Raw genomic sequence first — 27842 nt, 5'->3', positions numbered from 1 at the left:
CACATCTCAACTAGATGTACTATTGAGCGGACTTTCGGAGTACTGAAGAACAGGTTTCGCTGCTTGCACATTTCTGGTGGATCCCTGCAATATTCCCCTGATAAGGTGGCGGATATAGTGACTGTATGCTGCATGCTTCATAACATTGCACTGAAGCATGACCTTGAGATCGAGATAGTAGTCCTTCCAGAAGTGGACATAACCCCCTTGGACAGAGGATCTGATGTAACAAGGGGAAATGCCGTGCACCGGCAGCTGATCCAGCAGTACTTTTCCAGAGTCTCTCAGCCTGTGTAGCCACCTACCACTTATAAGAGTTACCAAGGTAGAAAATAGAAGGCATATATGCATAGCTTTATTTACACCACAGCTGAAATGTAATTCATTGCACAATACAATCTGTATGAGTACATGAAATGTTAATTTATTTGTATTACACAAATAAAAACTTGCGATTAAACCCTCCAGAGGAGTACAATAACTTGAAGAAATGCATAAATTAACAGACAAACTTTGCTTTTCAAGGTGTTTCACTTGCATCGTCACACAGGATCTTGCTGTTTCACTGCACCTTTAAAACAGAAACAAAAATTTGTTGTGAATGCGCATGTATCACTGAATGTTGTTAGGGGGGTGGGAACAGTGACATAGCACAGTTGGCAAGTGGGGCTGCGAGGAAACAACAGGACAAAACTTTTAATAGTGAGCATCTACTAGTTTAGTACTGAGACAAGGTGAAAGCAAACCCGTACAACAGGAGGGAAAATAGGGTGAACAAATGTACCAAACAAATACATCTATCCACGAACATTGTTTTTAGTATATCTGTCAATGATACTTACTATTGAGAGAGAGGCTGCCACACAGGGGAGGTACAGGAGGGTGTTCTGTGGTCCTGCCTGTGATTTAAAAAAAAGGAAAGTTTTAAATTGACAGAACTCAGGCCTTTCTGAGTTCTCTAGAGGAGCGCTGATCGTGAAGGTACCATGGGATCTATAAATGACCTATGAAGGAGTGATGAAGGCCCAACAGCCTTTCAAGGCAAGGATTATAAATTGCTACTGTTAGAAGTTGGATTACTATTGACTGTTTTAGCAGCAGAAGATTGCAAGTTAACTGTTGGTTCCAATATGCAGATTTAGCAGTTATTTATACATTAAGAGAGAGAGTGCAGTGCACCATTGATTAAAGTATACCCATCATATGATCGTCTCCGGGGGGAGTTAACATGGAAGCTGAGAGTCATGAGGTGTCTATGACTGGGCCTCACCGAAAGAGAAGGGACTGCCAGTTCTGTGGGGAGCAGATGAGACGACTATTGCTTAAGAGATATGGGATCAGACGGACTGAGATTGCTGGTGGGGACGCAGGACTTTCAAGGTACCCGAAGGAAGTGAATGCTGCCCACAGAGCAGCGGAGATCTGCTGAGGACTCAGATGCAGAAGTTTTGTGGTTTACAAGTTATTAATATGTAGGTTATGTGAGCACCTTTTTATCTTCATATGTTACTGTTATAACTGTAAGGGAATATTAAGATTGGGTGGTGGAGGTGGTAATGGCTTACAGGAGGGGGAGGGGGTAAGGGGCGTTATATGTGATGGTCCCGTATTGGGGCTGGGGAAATTTAAAAGGGGGGTTGGGATTAGTGGGGGGGGGGGGGGGGGATGTAGGGGTGAGGGTGGGGGGGTTAGAGGTTGGGGGGATGTAGGGACCTGGAGGTTTCGTTTAATAAGGTTTTGGAAAGAAAGAAGATGGAGCATGTTAGAAAAGGGAGGGGGGTGGTGGCTGGGACACCCCTCTTCAAGGCAAGAGAGGTATAGATCTCAAGGATTGGTATCTCATGAGAACTGGGAACCCTGAAAGTTGTGACGTGGAATGTAGGAGGGATCACGTCTCCCGTTAAACGTACTAAAATACTACAACACTTGCAGAGACATAAAGTAGACATAGCTCTGTTGCAGGAAACCCACTTATCAGCTGTGGAGCATGCCAAACTGCGTACCTGGTGGGTGGGGGAGTGTGTCTCTGCAGAGGCTCAGGGGAAAAAAGGAGGGGTTGCCATCTTGTTCAGAAAAGGGATAATAGACAAACTGGAAGTACGATTCACTGACCCGGGAGGGAGATTTTTGATCTGTGAGGCTACCATAAACCGACAAACGGTGTTGGTTGGGAATGTATATGCCCCGAACCAATATGACAGGAAGTTTTATAGGATGCTTGCCTTAAGATTGCTACGACATAGCTCATTGCCCATGATACTGGGTGGAGATTTCAACACAGTGATGGATCCTTTGATGGACAGTACAGGGGCCCGGAGGCAGAATCTTGGTCAGGAGAATAGGGGGCTGCCTAATCTTTGTCGACAGATGGGGCTGGTGGATGTTTGGCGGACCCTTGACCCACAGGGGAGAGATTATATGCATCTATCCCGAGTGCATGGAACGCAAGCGCGAATTGATTATCTGTTGATCTCAGAGCAACTCTTTGGCTCAGTGGTGAGCTCGGTTATAGGCGCCACTGTGATCTCGGATCACGCCTGGGTGGAAATGTGCTGGGTACCCCGGGGAGAAACGAGAGGATATGGTAGATGGGCGTTCCCAGTGGAGCTCTATCGGGACCCAGCTTTTAAGGCGTCCATACTTCAAAGTTGGCGGGATTATAAATTACATAATGGAATACACGCTGATGATCCAGTTCTCTACTGGGAGTCAGCCAAGGCAGTACTCCGTGGAGAAATCATCAGCTATACGGCACATAAACGTAAAGCCCGACTTAAGGAAATTTTACGACTCAGTCAGCTAGTGTGCAAGGCTCGGAGATGTTATGGTCGCCAGCCCTCCCTAGCGAATAAACAGCATTTACTGTCCCTGCAAACGGCATTAAATGAAGCCCTTCATCAAAAAGCTGTGAAATCACAGAATTATTACAAGTATCAGCTTTATAAGCACGGCAACAAAGGGGGGCGGCTGTTAGCACGATTGATAGCGACTAAGCAAGGGAAAGCTAGGGTTCTCACTATGAAGGGAGGGCAGGATACAAGAGTCTCCACGGATCAAGGAATTAGTGAGATCTTCTATAATTATTATAAAGAGCTATATAGAATCCCACCAGATGAGGGTTTGTCGGGGGACATGTATTTAGAGCAGTTACAGCTGCCAAGTCTATCTCCCAAGAGGAGCAGAAGCTCAACAATCCCATAACATCAGAGGAGGTGTTGCTGGCTATCAATCAAAGCCAGCTGTTTAAAGCACCAGGGGTGGACGGTTACAGGGCGGAATTTTACAAAATAATGGGGGAAGAGATAATAGACCCTTTAACTGCAATGTTCAACACTTTAATAGATCAAGAACAGGTGCCTCCAGATCTAAACACTGCCTGCATTATCGTAATCCCCAAGAAAGGAAGAGACCGGGAATTAGCAGCATCATATAGGCCTATTTCACTCCTGAATTTTGAGGTCAAACTAATGGCTAAGATCATGGCGAACAGATTAGCGAGGATTCTGCCGGAATTAATACATGATTCCCAAGTAGGGTTTGTAAAGGGACGGACAATCGCAAAAAATGTCCGCAGAATGTTGACCTCCTTGGAAGCTAGCAGTAGAGGGAACAAACATTCTTTATTAATAAGCTTTGACGCAGAAAAAGCATTTGATCGGGTCCATTGGGATTTCTTATACGCGGTCCTTCGAAAATACGGGTTCTCAGGGAGATATCTGTCAGGGATTAAAGCATTATACTCGACGCCAAGGGCCCGCATCTCGGTCAATGGGTTTGAAACATCAGACTTTGCAATAGGCAGGGGAACGCAACAAGGTTGCCCTCTATCGCCCTTATTGTTTGTGCTAACGTTAGACCCCTTATTAAGAGACATAATGAGACAACCTGCAGTAACAGGAATGAAGATAGGAAAAGAGGCATTTAAGGTGGCGGCTTTTGCCGATGATATTTTAGTACACTTGATGAACCCGCAAGAATCTTTGAGTGCATTACTGGAGATCGTTTCCGAATATGGAGACTATGCGGGGCTCCGGTTAAATCTTGACAAGTCAGAGGCTTTGGCCTCGTCAGAGGAGGTTTGGAGATGTTGGAGAGGTGAATTTCCTCTGAGAAGGGCGCAAACCTCTTTTAAATATTTAGGAATTTTGTTGCCTATGGATACTTCTCGTTTACACGAGTTAAATATTAAGTGGTTGCTGGAGGAGACCAGGAAGGTGCTACAGGGTTGGCTGGATCTGCCACTATCACTGCTGGGTAGAATAAACCTCAAAAAGATGGTACTATTTCCAAAGTGGCTCTATGTCTTGCAGACAATACCAATCTGGTTATATCGGAAAGATCTTCAGAGGTTCTATGCACTAGCATCGAGCTTCTGTTGGAAAGGTAGGAAACCACGGATTCGATTCTCCCACCTGATTGGCAGTTGGAGCAGCGGTGGGATGGGAATGCCTGATCTAGCACTATATAATCAGGCATGTCAGTTACGTCATCTAGGAGATTGGTTCCTGGGTACACAACGTTATACCCCTATTGCGCTGGAGAAGGCATATTTTGAACCCTATTGGCTTTTTTCATTGCTACATCATAAAACTGGTAATATACCAGAAGGATTACGTAAGAGTGTGATGTTGAGGCCACTTCGGGAGGTGTGGAGAAGGCTTGTACGCAGGCTTGGAGGAGATCCAACAGTGACAGATCAGCTGACTATATGTGGGAATAGTGAGTTTTTACCTGGGATGTCGAGCCGATATTTTGCTGACTGGGTGAGTCGGGGGGTTACATGTTTGGCACATCTGGTGGGCGAAGATGGGCAGCCCCTCTCAACTACGGACTTGTTAAGTAAGGTGGGGGATTCCTGGGGCAATAGATTTGCCATAAGACAAGTACAACATTATATGGCTTCACTGTCGGGGGCTTCCTTATCTGGTCAATTGGGGGGTAAGCTCCAAGATTTTTTCAATTCAGTAGGCGAAGGAGAGGTCACTGTCTCCTTGCTCTGTAAGACACTAACTAGATGGCAACCCCCCAGAGACTATGGAACAATGAGGCGTGTGTGGGAGAGGGAGCTGGGCAGGACACTGGAGTCTTGGAATATATCAAGGACAGTGGCGCGCATACCCCTGCTGGTATCGGATGCCCGATTGAGAGAATGTGCATACCGATGTATCCATAGGGGGTATGTGACAGGGACTCAATTAGTGCACATGGGAGAGGACCATAGCTCAAATTGTCTCAAGTGTGGAATGAGCCCAGGTACGCTGCTGCATATGTTCTGGAGTTGTCCTGCATTGCAAAGATTTTGGACTCAGGTTCGAGGCTTTTGGGAAGGGTGACTGGGGATTAAGATTCTGGGAAATGTTGAACAATTAATCTTAGATCTTCCGGGGTCCTTTAGAGGTCAAAATCGCTTTACAGTACTGATGCTTCGTAAGATGTGTTTATTAGCTAGGAAGTGCATCTTACAATATTGGACGGTTAAAGACCCTCCCGCATACTGGCACTGGAGAAATCAGTTGCATCAGCTGGTTTCTTGGGAGGCTAGCGAGATTAGACTCTCGCAGAGAAAGAGAGTGACGTTTCTGGCCCTCTGGGGTCCCTATTTACGCATCCTTAGCCCTAGAGGTCGGAGTTTACTTCTTAATGCAGGGTGAGTTCTTAAATGTTGATTAGGTTAAGATCCTTCAGGTTCGGGATGGGGGGGGAGGGGGGAGGGATTAGGATGGGGGGAGGGAGAGGCTGGGGGGTAGGGTAGGGGGGGCTTTAGAAGGGTGGAAGGGTCTATGTTATTGGGAAGGTTCATTTTGTATTCACTAGAATTTGATTTTTCATTTTGGTACAATTGATAATTGGTGGAATTCTGTTACATCCTTCATAAAAATGTTGGAAATTATAATTTGATGACATCACGTAATTACAGGTACACGCTAGATGTAATTGATAGATACACTTTGGATAGTACCAGATGGTTGTATAATGAGACTGTAATGTTTTGTCATCAATAAAAATTGTTGAAATATATAAATTGACAGAACTGTGCATTAAAGAATATAAACTATCGAGACAGGTGCACTTACTTACTTGGAAAAGCAGGCGCGGAAGACCAGGATGGGAAAAGGGGGGGTTGCCTTGTACAGTCTGTAAAAAAAAAAACATTCGAGGTCTCCACATGTGGAGGGATAGTGAGGAGCACGCAAACTGAGCCCCTGAGAATATGACAAACAGGTATAAAACCAAAAAGCATCTGAGATTACTACTTACTTGGAAGAGCAGGGCTGGGAGTCCAGGAAGGGACAGCATGGCTGGGAGACCATGAAGGGACAGGGTGTGGGAGGCTTGTCGTCCAGCCTATAGGAAAGAAATACAAGGTAGGTTTCAGTATGTGGAGGGATAGTGAGGAGAACGCACAGTGTGCCACTGACAAACTGAAAAACATATATATAAACAGAAGAAGCACCAGAGATTACAACGTACTTTGAAGAGCAGGAGTCCAGGAAGGAACACCATGACTGGGAGACAAGGAAGGGACACTGGGAGGTTGACTTGTCGCCCAGGCTGTTGGAAATAAATACAAGGTAGGTTTCAGTACATCTGAAGGAAGTCCCTGCCTGTGAGGATTGAAAAAACAAGTCTGAACACAACAAGCACCTGAGATACTATATTATACTTACTTGGAAGAGCAGCACTGGTAGTCCAGGAAGGGACAGAGGTGGGCTGGCTTGTCGTCCAGGCTGTAATAATGTAGGGGAAAAAAGAACACATGCATTATACGAACATATGATAACAAAGGGGATAGAGAATATGTGACTGGGGAAGAGATGTATATAGGAAATACATAAGGAGAATATTCCATTTGCAGTGCAGGAATTGATGGTGGGGTCATCCCACAATATCTCACGCCGCATCCCCCTGATCTCCTGCCGGAGATCCAGAAACATCTGCTGTTGCTGCTGTGAATTCGTTCTCATTGTGTTGCACAGGTCACTCAAATGGGTGTTGGTCTTCTCCAACACACGCATCACTGCGTTGCTCACCACATTCTGCACGACATTCTCCACCTGCGCACATATGGCATCTGTGGAATGCTGGACATGCTCTGCCACTTCTTTTAGCAGTGTGTGGATCCCCTCATTCCACTTGGCCTGCATCTCCCACAACTGGCGACGATCCTCCCATTCCTCCACTGGGGGTGTCTGAGGACAGTCATTGGGCAACTGTATAGCAGAAGATAGGGGGGTGACATGAACATCGAGGGGGGTTGTGACATCTACAAGGTCAAGGGTCACAGTTTCCTCGGCCTCCCTATCCTCTCCTCCCTGTGTAGGCGTCATCAACCATACACCTAACAAACAGAAAGGCAAGTAAACACACGAACACAAACATACACACAAACAACGCCACAGTCCTATTGTAACTTTGTGCAACACACAATGACACCTCTGTACTCACATGCTTCTTCTTCCTCATCTTGTGTGGCACACGGTGTTGCAGGCTCTGCTGACCATGTCAAAGTGCCCGCAACCGGATGGACACCTACCCAACAAAAAAAAAGAGACCAGCGGGTTAACAAACGGTTGCTGAGTCCATGGTGCGACCAGACCTCGAATATTGGGTTTAATTCAGGTCCCAGCATCTCAAACAAGATAGTGGGATTAGAAAAGGTGCAACATGTAATTAAACTCTGGAATTCGTTGCCAGAGAATGTGTTAAAGGCAGTTAGCTTAGCGGAGTTTAAAAAAGGTTTGGATGGCTTCCTAATGGAAATGTCCACAGCACATCACATTACTCACCACCTTCTCTATCCCCAGTTGTGGGACATGTAGTTGCACCTGGCAATGTGCCATCTTCCAGATGTTCACCTTGAAACGTAAACACAAACGCGGTTGACCCAAAACCGCCCACAACAAAACCTCTTACCGCCACCCACCCCATTGTCAGAAATACGCCAAACAAACTCACCTTCCATACTACCAATGGCATCCTCCGATGTGTCGACACCACCACACAGTCCGACCACCTGCTCACGACCGAGGGTGGGCAACAAAGCCTCCTCCAGGGCAGTCAGCTGCAAGGCGCATGGAGGGTCACCCCTTGTACCCTTTCCATGTTTCCACTTCTTCTGTGCCTTGCCTTTGACCCCTGAAGTCTTGCCAACGATGCTTACACTGCTCCACAGTGCGCATCTGCACACCGACAGCAGTCACATCATCCGCAATCTTCCTCCATATTTTGTTCTTTTGTCCAAGCGAGAGCCTGGACTTTTTAAACAGCCGACCAAATTCATCACATACACGATGAACCAAAACTTGTAGCTCGTCCTCCGTAAATTTTGGCGCACACTTCCGCTTACCATTGCCATCATGGCCATCACTTCCAACCACTGTTTCCTCATACTCCTCATGCCGGGGCACATTATCCTCCATTGCTTCCAGAAAAATAAAATGGAGGAGATGTTAACAACTTCAAAATGCACACTTATCACCCTGCCACCACCCTGCCATAAGTTCATCTCTACGCTTGAAACGGCACTTACCAATGAAAAGTTGAAAGCAGAAAGGAAAAAACAATGTGGCACACACCACCAAACACCTTAAAAAAAATTAAATGGAGAAGTTAACAGGAAAATGCAAGAAAAATCACATTGAACCACCATTCATCAGCTCATGGAAACAACGTGGCACACATCACACCCCTTTAATAAAATAAAATGGAGGAGAAGTTAGCAACAGAAAAATGCAAAAAAAATCACATTTAACACCATTCATAAGCTCATGGTAACGTCTCACTTACCTATGAAAACTTTGGAAGCAGAAAGGAAAAAACAACAAAAAATCAAGCAGGAGTTAGGCAACGAGGCAGACAATCGCCAGTAGCCGTTGTGATCGAAAAAACACTCACGCGCATAAGACGTCCGCTTAGAGAGTGACATGTGTCTTACATGCCCTGGACGCACGTCTTTGATGTGTGGCATGCGTACACTATCCATGGTGATACCGTGTGCTTCCCGAATGAATATTGTGCGCATGCGTTTCCTACACCGCTAGCGGGGATTTCACAAGATTACCAATACTTTCATGCATCCGACTTTTGAAAACCGCGCCGAACATTTGCGCGTTGTTCTTTTTAGCGCATCCGTTTTTTCTAAATCGGTAAGTTTACTAAGTGACTTTTACGTTTTCGGTTCTTTTACGTTTTGTTGATGCATCTGGGCCTTAGTCACAGCAGATGAATCCATTAACTGATGGGTTGTATCCGCCTACCAGCAGGTGGAGATAGAGAACACTGAAAGCACATGGTGTTCTAGGACACCCAACCCCCTCTGCCTTCAGTATATGAAATTTCCAAAGCAGAGTTAATACAAAACGCAATATAACAACAGGCAACTCCGCGAGCAAGCACTTGCGCTCAAAAATGCGCATCCTGCCGTGCTGCCACATCCAGCCTGAAATGCCACACGAAAGAGACCTGAGAAGCCCAGGTAGCCGCACGACAGATCTCCTGAAGTGAAAAAACACCTGTTTCAGCCCACGAAGAGACATTGCCCTCGTAGAGTGCGTTTTAAACGCTTCAGGCAGCGACGGCCCTGAAAGCAGATAAGCCGAAAAAATGAGTTCCTTAAGCCATCGGGCTATAGTGGCCTAGACGCCGGAAACCCCCGTCGGGGACCTGACAACAGAACAAATAAATGATCAGAATTCTTAAACTCATTTGACATCTGCAGATACTGCCACAGAGCCCCGTGGACATCCAAAAGGTGCAATTTTCCAAAGGAGTCCGGAAACGCCTCCTTAGAGAAGGAAGGAAGAAAAATGGGCTGGTTGAGGTGAACAGCTGAAACCACCTTAGGCAGAAAAGAAGGCACTGTACGAACAGTTACTCCAGATTCCGAGAACTGCAGAAAAGGATCCCGACAAGAAAGTGCCTAAAGCTCAGAAACTCTTCTAGCCGACGTCATTGCCACTAAAAAAACTGTCTTGATAGTCACATCCTTCTCAGTAGCCCGTTTAAGAGACTCAAATGGAGATCGCTGGAGCGCCTTCAACATGAACCCCAGGTTCGAAGCCGGACAAGGCGACCGCAAAGGAAGATGGAGACGAAGCGCCTCTCTGAGAAAATGGAGAATATCCGGATGAGCAGCAAGGGACAATCTGGAGACGTTCCCCAGGAAGCAGACCAACGCTGCCACTTGAAGTCGAAGGGAATTGTAGGCCAGGCCCTTTTGTAGCCCGGCCTGCAATAAGTCCAGCAAGAGCGAGACTGTCACCAGAGTCAGCGAGATAGACTTTGGCGTACACCACGCCTCAAAAGTGTGCCAGATCAGAGTATAAGTCGCAGAGGTAGACCGCGTGCGAGCCTGCAAGAGCTTGGCAATAACCTTATTAGAATAGCCCTTGTCCCTCAATTGTGCCCTCTCAACAGCCAGGCCGTAAGACCAAAGTGGCAAGGATCTTCCATAGTCACCGGACCCTGAACTAACAGGTTCGGAACCCGAAGCAGAGGCGCGTCCACCAGCATCCGCCGGAGATCCGCGTACCACAGACGCCTTGGCCAATCCGGGGCAATGAGAATCATCAATCCTCGGTGCAGACGAATCCGAAGTAGAACTCGCCCTATCAAGGGCCAAGGAGGGAACACATATAGGAGGGCCTGAGGACCAAGGTTGAGCCAGAGCATCCAACCCTGCTGAGCGAGGATCTCTCCTTCTGCTGAAAAAGCGAGGAACTTTGGCATTTACGCTTGACGCCATGAGATCCAAGCCTGGAGTCCCCCATTTGGCACAAATCTGAATAAAAACTTTGTCTGCCAGTTCCCATTCCGCCAGGTCGATTTGATGTCTGCTGAGGAAATTGGCTTGCACGTTGCTCTGACCGTCTATGTGAGCAGCGGACAGCAGCTCTAGGTGGCGCTCAGCCCAGTCGCAGATCTAAGACATCTCCGCAGCCAGGGCCCTGCACTGAGTGCCGGCCTGGCAATTGATGTAGGCCACTGCTGTCGTGTTGTCCGACAGAACACGGACAGGAAGACCCTTCAGCATCCTGTGGAAGGCCAGAAGAGCCTGAAATATCGCTCTCAGTTCCAAGCGATTGATGGACCATCCCGCTTCTGCGGTGGACCACAGACCCTGAGCATAGCGTCCCCAGGAATGAGCTCCTCAGCCCGAATGGCTGGCATCCGTTATCACCAGATACCAAAAAGGAAGAGCCAGTGGTATCCCCTGCCGCAGCATGCTGTCGGAAAGCCACCAATCCATACTGCGCGGGGCCGCAGGAAGCCACCGTAGTCTGCGTTGGTATTCCTGGGAAATCAGAGACCATTGCTGAAGCAGAGCAAGCTGCAGCGGTCTCATGTGAGCTCTCGCCCAGGGAACCACCTCTATGGTGGCCGTCATCGATCCCAGGAGCTGAACAAAGTCCTAAGCTCGACGGCAAGGCATCAGCAGGAGCAGGCGGACCTGATTCTGAAGCTTGAGATGCCTGCTGTCGGGAAGAAAAATGAACACCGAAGCCGTGTCGAACCGGACCCCCAAATACTCGAGAGACAAAGGGGGTCAGGTGACTTTTGGGCATATTGACTACCCAGCCCAGAGTCTGAAGAACTGTAACAACTCTGGCTGTGGCAAGTCGACTCTCATCTGCCGAATCCGCTCTGATGAGCCAGTTGTCGAGGTAAGGGTGAACTCTGATACCCTGTCACCTGAGAAAGGCAGCCACTACCACCATGACTTTGGAAAAAGTTCAAGGGGCAGTCGCCAGGCAGAAAGGCACGAAACTGGAAATGTTGGCTCAATACCGCAATCCGGAGAAACCGCTGATGCGGCGGCCAGATGGGAAGGTAAAATTATGTATCATACCTGATAATTTTCTTTCCATTAATCATAGCTGATCAATCCATAGACTGGTGGGTTGTGTCCATCTACCAGCAGGTGGAGATAGAGAGCAAAGCTTTTGCCTCCCTATATGTGGTCATGTGCTGCCGGAAACTCTTCAGTATGTCGATATCAAAGCTCCATCCGCAGGACTCAGCACTTAGAGAATTACACCCACAAAGGGACACTCCGCCCAGCTCACCACCGCCGAAACGGGGGAGGGGAATTAACCCAGCTCATCCCCACACAAGTGGGGGAGGGGAATCCGTCCAGCTCATCCCCGTGGAGCGGGGGAGGGACACCACCCCGCCGATGCGGAGGGATCTGGCTTATCCTGCAACCGCAACCGCGGGAGGAGCTGACTGACCCTAACACCGCCGAAGCGGGAGGGGTACAAAGCTGCCCTACAGCCGCACGAAGCGGGAGGGAGCGCCGGCAGAATTTATGTCTCAATCAAGCCCCGTAAAACGGAGGGGAGAGGAATGCAGCAGCTCACTGTAACACAAACTCGTCTCAACTCTTGAAGAATCCAATTGAAAAACTTGAACACGAAGTCCTCCTGAACAGGAACTGAAGACTAAACTTGAACCTGAAATGCAACCAGAATATAAACAGTACAGATATCTGGGAGGGGCTATGGATTGATCAGCTATGATTAATGGAAAGAAAATTATCAGGTATGATACATAATTTTACCTTCCATATCATCATGCTGATCAATCCATAGACTGGTGGGATGTACCGAAGCAGTACTCACCCAGGGCGGGACAATGAAATCCCTGACCGCAACACTGAAGCTCCAAACCGGGCCTCCGCCCGAGCAGCCACAGTCAAGCGGTAATGCCTGCAGAAGGTATGGGCTGATGCCCAAGTTGCCGCCTTGCATATCTCGTCCAAGGAGACGGACCCGGCCTCTGCCATCGAGGCTGCCTTAGCTCTAGTGGAGTGAGCCTTCAGCTGAATAGGTGGCACCTTCCCCGCGGCCACATAAGCCGCTGCAATGGCTTCTTTGACCCATCTTGCCACTGTAGGCTTAGCAGCCTGCAAACCCTTACGAGGACCTGCAAACAGGACAAACAGATGATCCGATTTCCGGAAATCATTGGTCACTTCCAAGTATCTGATGATGACTCGTCTCACATCCAGATATTTGAGAGCAGAGTATTCCTCTGGGTAGTCCTCCCTACGAAAGGAAGAGAGACAGAGCTGCTGATTCACATGGAAGCGAGAAACAATCTTGGGCAGGAAGGAAGGCACTGTGCGAATAGTCACTCCTGCCTCAGTGAACTGCAGAAAAGGCTCTCGACATGAGAGTGCCTGGAGCTCGGAAACTCTTCTGGCTGAAGTGATAGCCACCAAAAAGACTGCTTTCAACGTCAGGTCTTTCAGAGATGCCCTCGACAAGGGTTCAAAAGGTGGCTTCTGCAAGGCTCTTAGCACCAGGTTGAGATTCCATGCAGGCACCACTGAGTGCAGAGGAGGGCACAGGTGATTAACTCCCTTGAGAAAACGTACCACATCTGGCTGCGAAGCCAGGGAAGCACCCTTCAGGCGGCCCCTGAAGCAAGCCAGAGCCGTTACCTGGACTTTAAGGGAACTGAGCGACAGGCCTTTCTCCAGACCTTCTTGCAGGAACGCCAGCACTGAAGAAATTGGAGCAGTGAAGGGAGAAAGTGAGCCTGCTTCACACCACGCTGCAAAGGTACGCCAAACCCTGGCGTAAGCAGTAGAAGTAGAGCGCTTCCTCGCTCTCAGCATAGTGGCGATGACCTTGTCTGAGAAGCCCTTCTTCCTCAGACGATGCCGCTCAATAGCCAGGCCGTATGACCAAAGGGGGAGGGATCCTCCATCACCACGGGACCCTGATGCACCAGGCCCTGCTCCACTGGCAGCCGCAGAGGGTCGTCCACTGATAGCCTTATCAAGTCCGCATACCAGGGACGTCTGGGCCAGTCCGGACCCACCAGGATTATTCGGCCCGGATGCTTTGCCACCCGGTCTAGTACCCTGCCCAACATGGGCCAGGGCGGGAACACATAGAGAAGCTCCTGTGTCGGCCACTGTTGGAGAAGAACATCTACTCCCAGAGATCGAGGGTCCCGTCCTCTGCTGAAAAAGCGCGGCACTTGGCAATTGGCCGATGACGCCATCAGATCTAGGCTCGGCTGGCCCCAGCGCTTCGTGATGTCCAAGAACGCCTGAGCCGATAACTGCCACTCTCCGGGATCCAAGGTATGGCGACTGAGAAAGTCCGCCTTGACATTCATGACTCCGGCAATGTGGGCCGCTGACAGCTGTTCCAGGTTCGCTTCCGCCCACTGGCATAGATTCATGGCTTCCTTGGCTAGAGGGGCGCTCTTGGTACCTCCCTGGCGGTTGACATAGGCCACAGCCATGGCATTGTCTGACAGGACCCGTACTGGCTTCAACGCCAGTACCGGGAGGAACTCCAAAAGCGCCAACCGAATAGCTCTGAGTTCCAGGAGGTTGATAGACCACTTTGCCTCTGCAGGAGACCAGAGCCCCTGCGCTGTCCATCCCAAGCAGTGGGCTCCCCAGCCCATCAAAGAGGCGTCCGTCATGACGACAATCCACTCCGGGGTCACCAGAGGCATCCCTGCAGACAACTTGTCTGTCTTCAGCCACCAGCTCAGCGCCTTGCGCACTGCTGGGTCCAAGGGAAGGCGCACAGCATAATCCTCCAACACCGGAGTCCAGCGCTGCAGCAGAGAGTGTTGTAGTAGTCTCATATGAGCCCTGGCCCAGGGCACTACTTCCATCGTGGCCGTCATAGAGCCCAACAGCTGCACATAGTCCCAAGCCCGAAGCGGAGAGGCTACTAGGAACTGGTCCACCTGAGCCTGAAGTTTGACAATCCGATTGTCCGGCAGGAACACTCTGCCCACTTGGGTGTCGAATCGAACTCCCAGATACTCCAGGGACTGAGTCGGGTGCAGCTGGCTTTTCTCCCAGTTGATGATCCACCCCAGGGAGCTCAAAAGAGCAATCACCCGGTCCACAGCTTTGCCGCACTCTGCATAAGAGGGGGCTCGGATCAACCAGTCGTCCAGATAAGGATGGACTTGTACTCCTTCCTTTCGCAGGAAGGCCGCAATGACCACCATTACTTTGGAGAAGGTCCGCGGAGCAGTAGCCAACCCGAACGGGAGGGCTCTGAACTGGAAGTGTCGGCCCAGGACTGCAAAACACAGAAAGCGTTGATGAGGAGGCCAGATGGGAATATGCAAGTACGCTTCCTTGATGTCCAAGGATGCCAGGAACTCCCCTGCCTTCACTGCCGCTATAACAGAATGGAGAGTCTCCATGCGAAAGTGCCGAACTTTCAAGGCCCGATTGACCCCTTTGAGGTCGAGGATAGGCCGTACAGAACCTCCTTTCTTTGGTACCACAAAGTAAATGGAGTAACATCCCTTGCCAAGCTGATTTTCTGGCACCGGAACGACCGCACCCAGGCGGATCAGATTGTCCAAGGTCTGCTGCACTGCCACAGCTTTGACCGGAGACTTGCAGGGAGAGAGTACAAACCCGTCTCTTAAGGGTCGGCAGAACTCTAGCTTGTAGCCGTCTCTGATGACTTCCAGCACCCAAGCGTCTGAAGTTACCCTGGTCCACTCGCCCAGAAACGAGGACAGGCGTCCTCCAATCTGCACTGGGCCATGGACCAGGACCCCGTCATTGGGTATGAGACCCTGGGGGAGGACCGGAGGGCGCACCTCCGGGACGGCGGTCTGTGCGAAGGGAAAGCTGCTTGGGGGAGAAGTTCCTCTTGAAGGAAGGGGGGACAGAGGAGCCCGACTTGCCCGGGCGGTACCGACGGGCTTCCTGAAACCGTCCTCTGGAGTTACCGGGGCGAGCACTGGCCCGAGCCCTGACCTCTGGTAACCTCTTGCCCTTAGACGTGCCGAGATCGGTCACAATTTTGTCCAGCTCGACCCCAAAGAGCAGCTTGCCTTTAAAAGGCAACTTAGCCAGGCGGGACTTAGAGGCGTGGTCAGCAGACCAATATTTCAGCCAAAGCCAGCACCGCGCAGAGACTGTCTGAGCCATACCTTTAGCCGAGGCTCTCAAGACATCATACAGTAAGTCTGCCAAATAAGCCAAGCCCAATTCCAGGGCTGGCCAATCAGCCCTCAAGGAAGGATCCGAGGGGGAAGCCCGCTGCACAATCGTCAGGCACGCCCTGGCCACATAGGAGCCGCAAACTGAGGCCTGCAAACTTAAGGCAGCCACCTCGAAGGACGACCTTAAGGCCGCCTCCAATCTTCTGTCTTGGGCGTCCTTTAGGGCCGTGCCACCTTCCACCAGCAACGCCGTTTTCTTAGTCACCGCAGTGATTAAAGAATCCACGGTAGGCCAAAGAAAGGCCTCACGTTCACTTTCAGGCAAAGGATAGAGGCGGGACATAGCCCTAGCCACTTTGAGGCTCGCTTCCGGGACATCCCATTGAGCCGAAATTAAGGTGTGCATGGCATCATGCACGTGGAAGGTTCTAGGTGGGCGCTTCGTCCCCAGCATAATGGCGGAGCCAACAGGGGCTGAGGGAGAGACGTCCTCTGGAGAGGAAATCTTCAAAATGCTCATGGCCTGCACTAACAGGTTGGGCAAATCCTCTGAGCGAAAGATCCGCGCTGCAGAGGGGTCATCCGCTCCATCCGAGCGGGAATCCGTCTCCTCCAAGGAATCCCCAAAGGACCGTTGGGAGAACTCAGATACGCTGCTCTCATCTACATCAGAGGAAACAGAGTCCTCTAAGGCCTGGGAATCCACCCGAGGGCGTTTACTTCCGGGGGCCTCAACCCCTTTATCGGACAAGGGAGAAGTGGCAGCATTTTGCATAATGAAAGTCTGATGCAGCAGCAAAATAAACTCGGGGGAGAAACCCCCCAGAGTGTGCACTTCAGCAGCCTGGGCCACAGCCCTAGACGCACCCTCAACCGGCGCTCGCAAGAGTGGGGGAGAAACATGCTGCGCATCCAAGATGGCGTCCGGCGCGACACTCCGCAAAGGAGCCGCGCGGGAAGAACGGCAGTTAACTTTAGCCGCTTTTTTGCCGTCGGCCAAATCAAGGGCGGCCATGGCATTAACATCTCCCAGCTCAAGGGCGGCCCAAGAAGAAGCCGTCCGAGCAGAGTGGCCGGCCAAGATGGAGGAGGCGAGCAGCGGGGGATGGGCGTTTATGGCGGGAAAAAACCGCCGCACCGGAGGAAGACCCGGGACACTGACCGGCCTCCAAACTGACACCCAACAAGGGCGAATCAGACTTTAAGACCCCCGCATCCCCGCTAGAAGCGCACACGCGGTCCGGGGAGCGATTCTTCGCACCCTCGCCCTCCGACGCCATAGGCCACGTGGAGATCGATTGGGGAACCCCCTGCCTGCTATAAAAAGGTAAAAATTACCTGCTTCTCGCTCCGAGCTGTAACGACCTGGTGTCCCAGTGAGTAGCTGCAATAAACGTTTAAATAAACGTCGAAATAAACGCCCTTAAGGACGTCCAAAATTTTTTTTTTTTTTGTAAACGGAGCCAGCGGGAGGGGGGAGAAAAGGAGGGACCTGGCGCCACCAGGTTTGCACTTGCTCAAGAAGAGCCCTCAACCCCAGGTACTCAACAAAACCTAAAAATTAGGCTTGGAGACCTAGCCAGAGCTGCTGCTGTGTGTGACCACCACCTGCTGAGATAGAGAACATACTGAGGAGTTTCCGGCAGCACATGACCACATATAGGGAGGCAAAAGCTTTGCTCTCTATCTCCACCTGCTGGTAGATGGACACAACCCACCAGTCTATGGATTGATCAGCATGATGATATGGAATATGCAAGTACGCTTCCTTCAGGTCCAGGCGAAATAACGGAGCGCAGGGTTTCCATGCGGAAGTGTAGCACTCCTAAGGCCTCGTTGACTCTGCGTAAGTCGAGGATAGGTCTGAACGACCCGCCTTTTCGAGGCACCACAAAACAGATGGAGTAGCGAATGCAGCCATGCTCGGCGGGAGGAACCAGAACCACCGCTCCGAGCTTCAGCAACACCTGCAAGGTCTCGTATACTGCCGTCCGCTACTGGGACGGCAAATTCTAGCCGGTAACCTTCTCTGATCAGGTCTAGATCCCACTGATCAGAAGTAATCTTGGTCCACTCCTCGAAAAGAGGGAGAGACGACCCCCTACTGCGGGAACCGATGAGTGGACCGGCACCCCATCATTGTGGAGGATGCGCCTGAACTCCTGGACGTTGCCCAAACGCCGCCGCGTGTTTGTCCGAACGAAAGGAGTTCCTCTGCTGGAAATGGGTATGTTGACCAAACCCAGTAGAGTGCCCCGGGCAATACCTGCAAGCGTCGCGAAAACTTGGCCTGGAAGAGGAGGGAAAAGAAGGACTTTTGGAAGAAGGCCTCGGCCTATCCTCAGGCAACCATTAGGACTTAGAGAGGCATATTTTCAAAGCACTTAGCCTTCCAAAGTTCCATAGAAACCTATGGAACTTTGGAAGGCTAAGTGCTTTGAAAATATGCCTCAGAGTCCCCTAGGTCCTTAACAATCTTCTCCAAATCCTCCCCAAATAAAAGAAGGCCCCGAAAGGGTAACCTCACCAGCCTTTGTTTAGAGGCCATGTCAGCCGCCCAATGCCCGGAGCCAAAGAAGGTGGCGGGCAGCAACCGCCACAGACATCTGCTTAACCGAAGCTCTGACCAGATCATAAAAGGCATCAGCCAAAAAAGACAGGGCAGATTCCATATGCGGGCCTACCTCAGCAAGGGAACCCGCTCCATCGGCGAGCTGCTCAACCGCCTGCTGCAACCAGGAAAGGCAGGCCCGGGCTGCATAGGAACTGCAAATAGCCGCCCGTAAGGACGAGATATCAAAGGACCGTTTCAGCGCAGATTCCAGCCGCCGGTCCTGCATATCTTTCAAAGCGACCCTCCCTCCACCGGGAGAGTAGTCTTTTTAGTCACAGCCGTGACTAAAGCATCCACTTTAGGCATCCCAAAGAGGGTAAACTGATTTTCCCTCAGGGGGTAAAGGTGACACATAGCCCTGGCCACCTTCAAGGGACCATCAGGGTCAGACCATTGAGCTGAAATAAGCTCTTGGATGGAAGCATGCACGGGAAAAGCCCGAGGCTTCTTAGTGCTAGCCATCCTAGGATTAATAGAAGAGGCAGCACCCTCGTTAGGATCTTCAATACAAAGGGCCTGTAAGGCATCAGAAAATCCGAACAGCTTTAGGGTCATCCAACTCCTGTGGCAAGCAGCCACCCTCATCTGAATCATCAGTCCATGAGGGCCTGACAGACCCCTCAGACTCCCCGAAACTAGACCACGGGGGACAACAGAGTGAAGAGTCCCCCTAAGACGGGGTATTCACTCGTCTACACTTAGCGTCAGCCAAAAGCTCGGGGGAAGAAATAAAGACTCCAGCAGATGCTGGGCTATAAAGAACCGGAGGCAACCCAGACCGACAGGAATTGTCAGGAGCCTCAGGCAGTGCTCTTTTTAACATAAAAGCCTTATGCATCAGCAGCACAAATTCAGTGGAGAAAAACTCACCCTGTACATCCTCCCCCACATAGGGGGAAGCGAAGGCAAAAGCTCCTCTAGAAACCTCGAAACGAGGCGTCCCCCTGCAGTCAGACCCTTCCGCAACCGAGAGGGTCGAGTCACGCGGCGCCTCCAAGATGGCGGCCTTTGCCAACTGGCAGGCGAGAAGAATCACCGCCCGCCATGCTCGTGCCAGCATTAGCATCTAGGCAGCATTTGCTTGAAAGCCCCACTGTTGATCTGTGTTTCCCACAGTGGGAGCAGCGCTTAACTCCTTCAGCAGCCATCAAATACAGAAAACAAAATGGCGCCTTCGCGCCAAAACTTACCCCGCACAGAGCGCTGTCAGAGGGAACCTCCCCAGAGGAGCTGGGCACCACTCTCACCTCAGGAGACCAAGTCAAATGAGCTGCGGTCAAGCTGCACCGAACCAGGAGCTCAGGAGAAAGCCTCTCTGGTTTTTTTTGGTTTTTTTTACTGTGAGGAAAGTTAGAGACAGGCAGCCAAAGAGAAACTCCGGGAGGAGGGGGAATGGGGTAAGGCAGAGACAGGGAAAACCAAGTATGCCTTTAAAGTGGCCACCACCAGCCACAACACCCCCTGCTCTACTGGCAAAGCACAGGAGCCACCCCAGGCAGAAATCCAGGAGCTGAGAAGCGACGTCCACACCTAATGGGAGATAGTTATACTGAAGGCAGAGGGGGTTGGGCATCCTAGAATACCATGTGCTTTCAATGTTCTCTATCTCCACCTGCTGGTAGGCGGATACAACCCATCAGTTAATGGATTCATCTGCTATTGATGACAAGGAAACATACATACATACATACCTACATACATATATGTCAGACCTCATAGACTTACCAACCAGGAACACAAAAAGATCAGCACACACATTCTTGAACCTCCACTACCCCAGTTGCAAAGGACTTAAATATAAATCAATATATGCATCTAGCTTCTCCTACATTGGCACGCAATTGTGGAATGCACTACCAAAGGCCTTAAAAATAATGCACGACTTAACAGCCTTCCGGAAGTTACTAAAGACCAACATGTTCAAGAAGACATACCATAATGAACCATCATAATTGACCCAGGGGCGTAGCCAGACACCCAATTTTGGGTGGGCCTGGGCCCAAGATGGGTGGGCAGAAGTACTCCGCAAGTGATTTGGTCTCTCCCTCTCTCACCTGCATGCCATATGGTCCCTCAAACATCAGCACCTCCCCTGCATACCTTTTAAATAGCAGATTTTCACTGACAGCGAGCAGCAACTAATACACACTGCTCATGTTGGCCTCACAGCCTTCCCTCTGATGTAACTTCCTGCATAGGCGGGAATACATCAGCGGGAAGGCTGTGGGGCTGGTGCAAGCAGTATGTATCAGTCACTGCTCACTGCAGGCATCTGGTATTTAACAAGGTATGCAGGAGGGACAGTTGTTGGGAGTTTTCGGCTGGTGGGGCTTGGTGAATCCCTGCCAGCCACATCATAGATGTACTGCTACTGGGTGGGCCTGAGCCCAAAATGGGTGGGCATGGGCCCACCCAAGCCCACCCTTGGCTACGCCACTGAAATGACCTACATCAAAACTCTATCAAAACCAAATAAAGCCGAATTCTTTACACCTGATTACATCAGTCAATTTGTCACCAATGAACATTAACGCATTACCCTTTATATCTTATGCCTGAAATGAACCGTTGTTTATCCAACTTATTTTATAATTTACCTTAACATTTATGAACTTTAATGTAACATTACTTTGTATTTCTCATTCCGGAAATGGCGATCGCCATTATGGCATAATGTAAGCCACATTAAGCCTGCAAAAAGGTGGGAAAATGTGGGATACAAATGCAACAAATAAATAAATAGACGTTCTGAGATAAACGTTGTGACCAATAGAAATGTCAAGCCTCTCACCTGGTTTAGGAAGCCACTAGACTCCTGCTGCATGTTGTACCTAAGAATCCTGTGAGTCTTTACTACATAGTTACTGCACTTCCCTTTTATAGCCCTAGTTGGGGCACTGACAGATTACCTCACTTCCTGGTTAGGGATATATAAGGAAGTGTTCTAGATTGTAAGCTCTTCTGAGCAGGGACTGTCTTCTTCATGTTCAATTGTAAAGCGCTGCGTACGACTGGTAGCGCTATATAAGTGATTTATAGTAGTAGTAGTAGTAGTAAGTGTTCTACATTCCTCTCCCCCAGTGTTTCAGCAACAGGCTTCCAGAGTAGTGCTTCTCCAGTGTTTGTTGCCTGGCCCAGTTCCAGCCCTGTTTATTCCTGCTCCCAGCACTGTTTGTTCCTGTCTTCCAGTCCTGTTTGTTCCTGTCTCCAGCCTTGCTGTTCCAGCTACTTCCTGGCTCGACTCCTTCAGGTCAACCCCAAAGGGCTCTTTTAAACGTCACCCCCAAGGGCTCTTTTAAGAGCCAACCTCCAGATCACCGCTGTCATGTTCCAACCAGTCTGCTAGGTACTGCCTAGCCCTGCACTTCAACCAGTCTGAGTCAGGTCCTGCCTTCTCCAACTCCTGGACTCTGCCATGCCAGGCAGTCCTTCAGCAGCTGTTGGCAAGGGCCTGTGCAGCGTTTATGCCACACAGGTACAGCCAATCTCGTCACAGTCCAAGGCTCACCTTCCACAGCCATGACAGTTTGCCAAAGCCAGGAGCTCAGCTGACAAGCTGCCTCTTCAATTCCTCCAGGACCTAGCCCAGGTGGTCCAACAACAGCAGGCTCAGTTACAACAACTGATGAGAGCTCTTCAAGGGGTATCGGTGCAGCTGATGACAATGTGTACTGCACCTCCAGGGCCTGCCTCAGCAGTTCCATCTCCGACCTCACCAATGTCCCAGCCTCGAGTCATGGTACCACCGTGCTTTGATGGAGACCCCCACGGCCTGCCGAGGTTTCATTAATCAGGGGTTGATGAACTTTGAACTGCAGCCCACCAGCTTTCCACTGACTGTATCAAGGTTACTTTCATTGTCTCTCACCTCACAGGACAAGCGCAGGCCTGGTCGTCGTCCCCCTGTGGGATCAGGATCACCCAATTATGTCTAGCCTTATGGACTACCTCACCCATTTCTGGCTGGTATTTGATGAGCCGGGGTGTTCCTCCTTGGTAGCGTCTAAGCTACTGCGCCTTGAACAAGGGACACTGATCGTGGGTCAGTATGCTGTGCGGTTCCGGACCCTGGTTTCGTAACTTCAGTGGAACCCAGAAGCCCAAGTGGCAGTGTTTTGGCAGGATCTTCCACATTAAGGATGAGCTTGCAGGATGGGACCTGCCCCCCAATCTGGAGCCAATCTCCTTACAGCCCAAGGGCTCACCTTCCGCAATCATGACAAGAAAATACCATATGCAAAATGTCCAATGACAGAACTGGTCCCCGTGTCCCAAAAATGTCCACGGCAATGGCAGGATATTCCCTCCACGTACAAAGCATCCATATATACCTCTGCACATGGAGGAACGTTCCTCAGCAGCCACAGACCTGTCTCTGAGAAGAGAATCAAATTATATGGTTGAAGAATCAGAACTCCTGGTGTGGCACAGGAGACACATAAGCACCAGCACCACCTGCCCCCATAAAAGGGTATGAAGAATAATCAGAGCCACCCTGGAAAGGTGAATATGCAGCATTGTCCCCTAGGATCACAACCCTAGTCATGTGCAAGCACTGTACACAGGCAGGGTCACATGCACTGAGGTCCCTTTCTTGTTGCAATACATGTTATTGCTTTTAAAGAATAAAGAAAAGAAATTGCTGAAATCAGAATGTACAGAATATCCACTGCCAACTAATTATAGGGCCCCCTCCACTAGTACCAAACAAAAAAAAAAAAAGGAAAAAAACCTTACATAGAAAATACCTTGGAGGAAGTAGGGGTGGGCCAAAAAACTTCTAGCAGCCATATATAAGCAAGCAGTATTTTATTGACAAAGCATCCAATACTTAAAAGCCCAACATAGGGCTGTGTTTTGGCAGAGAACCGCCTGCCTCAGGGGTCAAAATGCGCTAAAAAAAACAAACAGAAAAATATAACATATAAAGTAAATAAAAGCAAGAGAAAAAGGAAACCGATATGGTTCTCCAAACAAGTGGCTGAGAAAATAAAGGCTAAAGAGTTGGCGTTCCAGAAATACACAAAAACTCAAGAACAGGAACACGGGAAGGAATACCGGATGAAACTGAAAGAAGCCAAGAGACAGATACGTCTGGCGAAAGCGCAAGCGGAAGAACTAATGGCTAGAAATGTAAGGAGGGGTGACAAAAATTTCTTCAGGTATATTAGTGAAAGGAGAATGACTAAAAAGGGAATTGTGAGACTAAAAGATACTGCGAACCGCTATGTAGATAGTGATGAAGAAAAAGCAAATTTGCTAAATAGATACTTTTGTTCTGTTTTCACTGAAGAAAATCCTGGAGCAGGACCGCGATGGACTGGAAAAAGTACAAATGAAAATGGAGTGGATACAGCATCATTTACAGAAGAGAGTGTGTATGAACAACTTGGAAAGCTAAAGGTGGATAAAGCCATGGGACCGGACGGGATCCACCCCAGGATATTAAGGGAGCTCAGAGAGGTTCTGGCGGGTCCTCTTAAAGATTTGTTTAATAAATCCTTGGAGTCGGGAGATGTTCCGAGGGATTGGAGAATGGCGGAGGTGGTCCCTCTTCAAAAAAGTGGTGATAGGGAAGTAGCTGGAAACTACAGGCCGGTAAGCCTCACTTAGGTTATTGGAAAAGTAATGGAAGCGATGCTGAAGGAAAGGATAGTGAATTTCCTGGAAGCCAATAAGTTGCAAGATCCGAGACAACATGGTTTTACCAAAGGGAAATCGTGCCAAACGAATCTCATTGAGTTTTTTGATTGGGTGACAGGAGAATTGAATCAGGGACGAGCTATGGACGTAATCTACTTAGATTTCAGCAAAGCTTTTGACACGGTTCCCCACAGGAGGCTTTTAAATAAACTGGATGGGCTGAAGATAGGACCTAAAGTGGTGAACTGGATTAGGAACTGGTTGATGGACAGACGCCAGAGGGTGGTGGTGAATGGAGTTAGCTCGGAGGGAAAGGTGAGTAGTGGAGTGCCTCAAGGATCGGTGCTGGGGCCGATTCTGTTCAATATATTTGTGAGTGACCTTGCCGAAGGGTTAGGAGGTAAAGTTTGCCTATTTGCGGATGATACTAAGATCTGTAACAGAGTGGACACCCCGGAGGGAGTGGAAAACATGAAAAAGGATCTGAAGAAGCTAGAACAATGGTCTAAGGTCTGGCAATTAAAATTCAATACCAAGAAATGCAAAGAGATGCACTTAGGGAATAGAAATCCATGGGAGACGTATGTATTAGGTGGCGAGAGTCTGATAGGTACGGACGGGGAGAGGGACCTTGGGGTGATAGTATCTGAGGATTTGAAGGCGACGAAACAGTGTGAAAAGGTGGCGGCTGTATCTAGAAGGTTGTTGGGCTGTATAGAGAGAGGTATGACCAGCAGAAGAAAGGGAGTGTTGATGCCCCTGTATAAGTCGTTGGTGAGGCCCCATCTGGAGTATTGTGTTCAGTTTTGGAGGCCGTATCTTGCTAAGGATGTAAAAAGAATCAAAGCGGTGCAAAGAAAAGCTACGAGAATGGTATGGGATTTGCGTTACAAGACGTATGAGGAGAGACTTGCTGACCTGAACATGTATACCCTGGAGGAAAGGAGAAACAGGGGTGATATGATACAGACGTTGAAATATTTGAAAGGTATTAATCCGCAAACGAACCTTTTCCGGAGATACGAAGGCGGTAGAACGAGAGAACATGAAATGAGACTGAAGGGGGGCAGACTCAAGAAAAATGTCAGGAAGTATTTCTTCACGGAGAGAGTGGTGGATACTTGGAATGCCCTCCCGCGGGAAGTGGTGGAGAGGAAAACGGTAATGGAATTCAAACATGCGTGGGATAAACATAAAGGAATCCTGTTCAGAAGGAAAGGATCCTCAGGAGCTTAACCGAGATTGGATAGCAGAGCCGGTAGTGGGAGGCAGAGCTGGAGGTTGGGAGGCGGGGATAGTGCGGGGCAGACTTATACGGTCTGTGCCAGAGCCAGTGGTGGGAGGCGGGACTGGAGGTTGGGAGGCAGGGATAGTGCTGGGCAGACTTACACGGTCTGTGCCAGAGCCGGTGGTTGGGAGGCGGGGCTGGTGGTTGGGAGGCAGGGCTAGTGCTTGGGAGGCGGGGCTAGTGCTGGGCAGACTTATACGGTCTGTGTCCTGAAGAGCACAGGTACAAATCAAAGTAGGGTATACACAAAAGTAGCACACATGAGTTGTCTTGTTGGGCAGACTGGATGGACCGTGCAGGTCTTTTTCTGCCGTCATCTACTATGTTACTATGTAAAAAAAAAAAAAAAAAAAAAACCCCGAATACATCATTGGGTTAAACTCGATTAAAATGACATAACATTAAAACCAATGTTAAAAAAAAACAATGGCAAACTAAAAACATATATAAAAATGTAAATAAATATATCATTAATAAAAAAAAATGCATGGGTATAATGAGTGCCATATAAAAAAGAACAGTGCATAACAAGGTCAAACCATAATGGAATCAGCCCAAATAAACATCAATAGTGCTGATGAATATATGTAGTGAAGCTTATAGCATTGAAAAGGTGTAGTGGATATGTTAAAATTGACAAGGTAAATAGACTCGGGAGACTAAAAAAACTAAAACAATGAATATTATGAAACAAATGGCATTTTATAAAATTACAATATATATGAATATAGAGACTCTCAAAGTGAATTTGCATAAAAATATATTAGAAGAGACAAACGTCAACTTTAAATTCAAGTAAAAGGACAATATTGAGGCACAGAACAAAACCAGCGATAAAAAAACAGGATACAGTAAATCATAAAATGGAAATACAAAAAAACGGATGAACAGCCATGTGGAACAGTAAATGCATAAATGGAGCAAGAGACAATAGCGGGAAAAAGATACATTGTAAACTCACCAAATGAAGAGAAAGTGCATAAGGAAAAATGGGTATAGATGGGTGGTAAAACTGTTAAATAATGTCAAAGTTGTGAAAAATCTTGTCTGCCACGTGATTTTAAAGAAACATCTCTATTTAGAATATATTGTGAAATAAATAAGCTGTCCATATTGATGTGACTAAACCATGCACAAGTGAAAACTACCATAAAAAATAGAAAAAAAAAACCCTTATATTAGCTACGAAAGCTACTACAAACTTAAACTGTATGAACCGTATTGGTATCAAAAAAAGGTATCTGCACTAGACAAGTGTTCTTCCTTGCCCATGTAAAAACAGAGAAAACTACAAAAAAAAACAGGTGACCCTATGTGAATATGTAAAAATTGTATATGACACTATCTAAAGATACTAACAAGGATGATGCAACTTCTGGTGCCAAAAAATAGCAGCAAAGTGAAAGAGAAAGTAAATACCTTTGCCAGCACAAAGTGCTCCTTAAGAAGTCAAGGTAAAACAAATTTGCATACACTGCGTCCAATGAAATGATAGGAGAGGCATCACTTTAAACAAACTTGTAATGAAAACAGAGGTAGAATCAGGGAGGAGATATACTATATTTATTCCCTACTGGGAAAGTATTGCTTAGAAAAAATAATGAATAGCAAGAGGCAAGTTCAGTAAAATTATACCGGTGCATCTAAAATTACGAATTGAGAGTGATGCATGTAAACAAAAAAATGTGTACCAAAGGGATAATATGGCCCATGAATATGTCTCATTAAAAATAAATACATAATAAAAATACCCCCCTCCAGTAACCATACAGTGTTAAAATGAAGGACTGAACATATCTGGACCCCCCCCCCCCCCACACTTCGTGGCCCATGCCTACATATTGATGGGAACTTTGGCAGCAGCTCACTAAAGTATACTGAGACACCCAAGGGCACACCAGCTTTACCCCACTGCCCATCCTCAGCTCTCAGCAACAGTGCACACACTCCACAGAAATGGCACCATGTCAGCCTCTGGCCCCATGGCCACCTCAGCTCGCACAGCACCTGTGCCTGTATAATGCATACCCACCCACTCAACCCCCCCCCATGCCTGTTGCCATCTGACAGCCTACGTGAGGGCACATTAAACATGTCTTTAAAAATAATAATGTATGTGAAGCCAAGAAGGCCCATCACCTGAGCCATGATTCCACCAACTTGTACTTTGCAGGCACTTTGGAGTTCATAGGAGCCTTAAGTCGCTCCAGCACCAGTACCGCTGTGTCCAGAGGGAAGACCCCCACCTTAATTCGGTGCATGCGAGAGCGCCTCAGGGCCCAACGTAAGTATCACAGACATAGCACCCCTATAACACCTCTGTCCCTATCACGGCCTAAGTATGCAACTACC

The 27842-nt window shown here is 48.8% G+C and overlaps 1 protein-coding gene across 1 annotated transcript in view; it reads right to left on the bottom strand.

Moving 5' to 3' along the window:
- Nucleotides 1–27842, bottom strand: part of HYDIN (HYDIN axonemal central pair apparatus protein) — a 2443906-nt gene that overhangs the window by 2073317 nt on the left and 342747 nt on the right. The window contains exons 10-14 of the mRNA XM_030205004.1: nt 8577–8586; nt 8162–8422; nt 7447–7530; nt 6896–7339; nt 6669–6728 (exon numbers count right to left, since the gene is read on the bottom strand). Of these exons, the coding sequence (XP_030060864.1) occupies nt 6669–6728; nt 6896–7339; nt 7447–7530; nt 8162–8422; nt 8577–8586 (859 nt within the window). The remainder of the gene's footprint in view (nt 1–6668; nt 6729–6895; nt 7340–7446; nt 7531–8161; nt 8423–8576; nt 8587–27842) is intronic.

The sequence above is a fragment of the Microcaecilia unicolor genome, chromosome 5 (assembly GCF_901765095.1).
Source record: "Microcaecilia unicolor chromosome 5, aMicUni1.1, whole genome shotgun sequence".
Taxonomy (NCBI): domain Eukaryota; kingdom Metazoa; phylum Chordata; class Amphibia; order Gymnophiona; family Siphonopidae; genus Microcaecilia; species Microcaecilia unicolor.
This window is presented reverse-complemented; position numbering and strand designations above follow the sequence as displayed.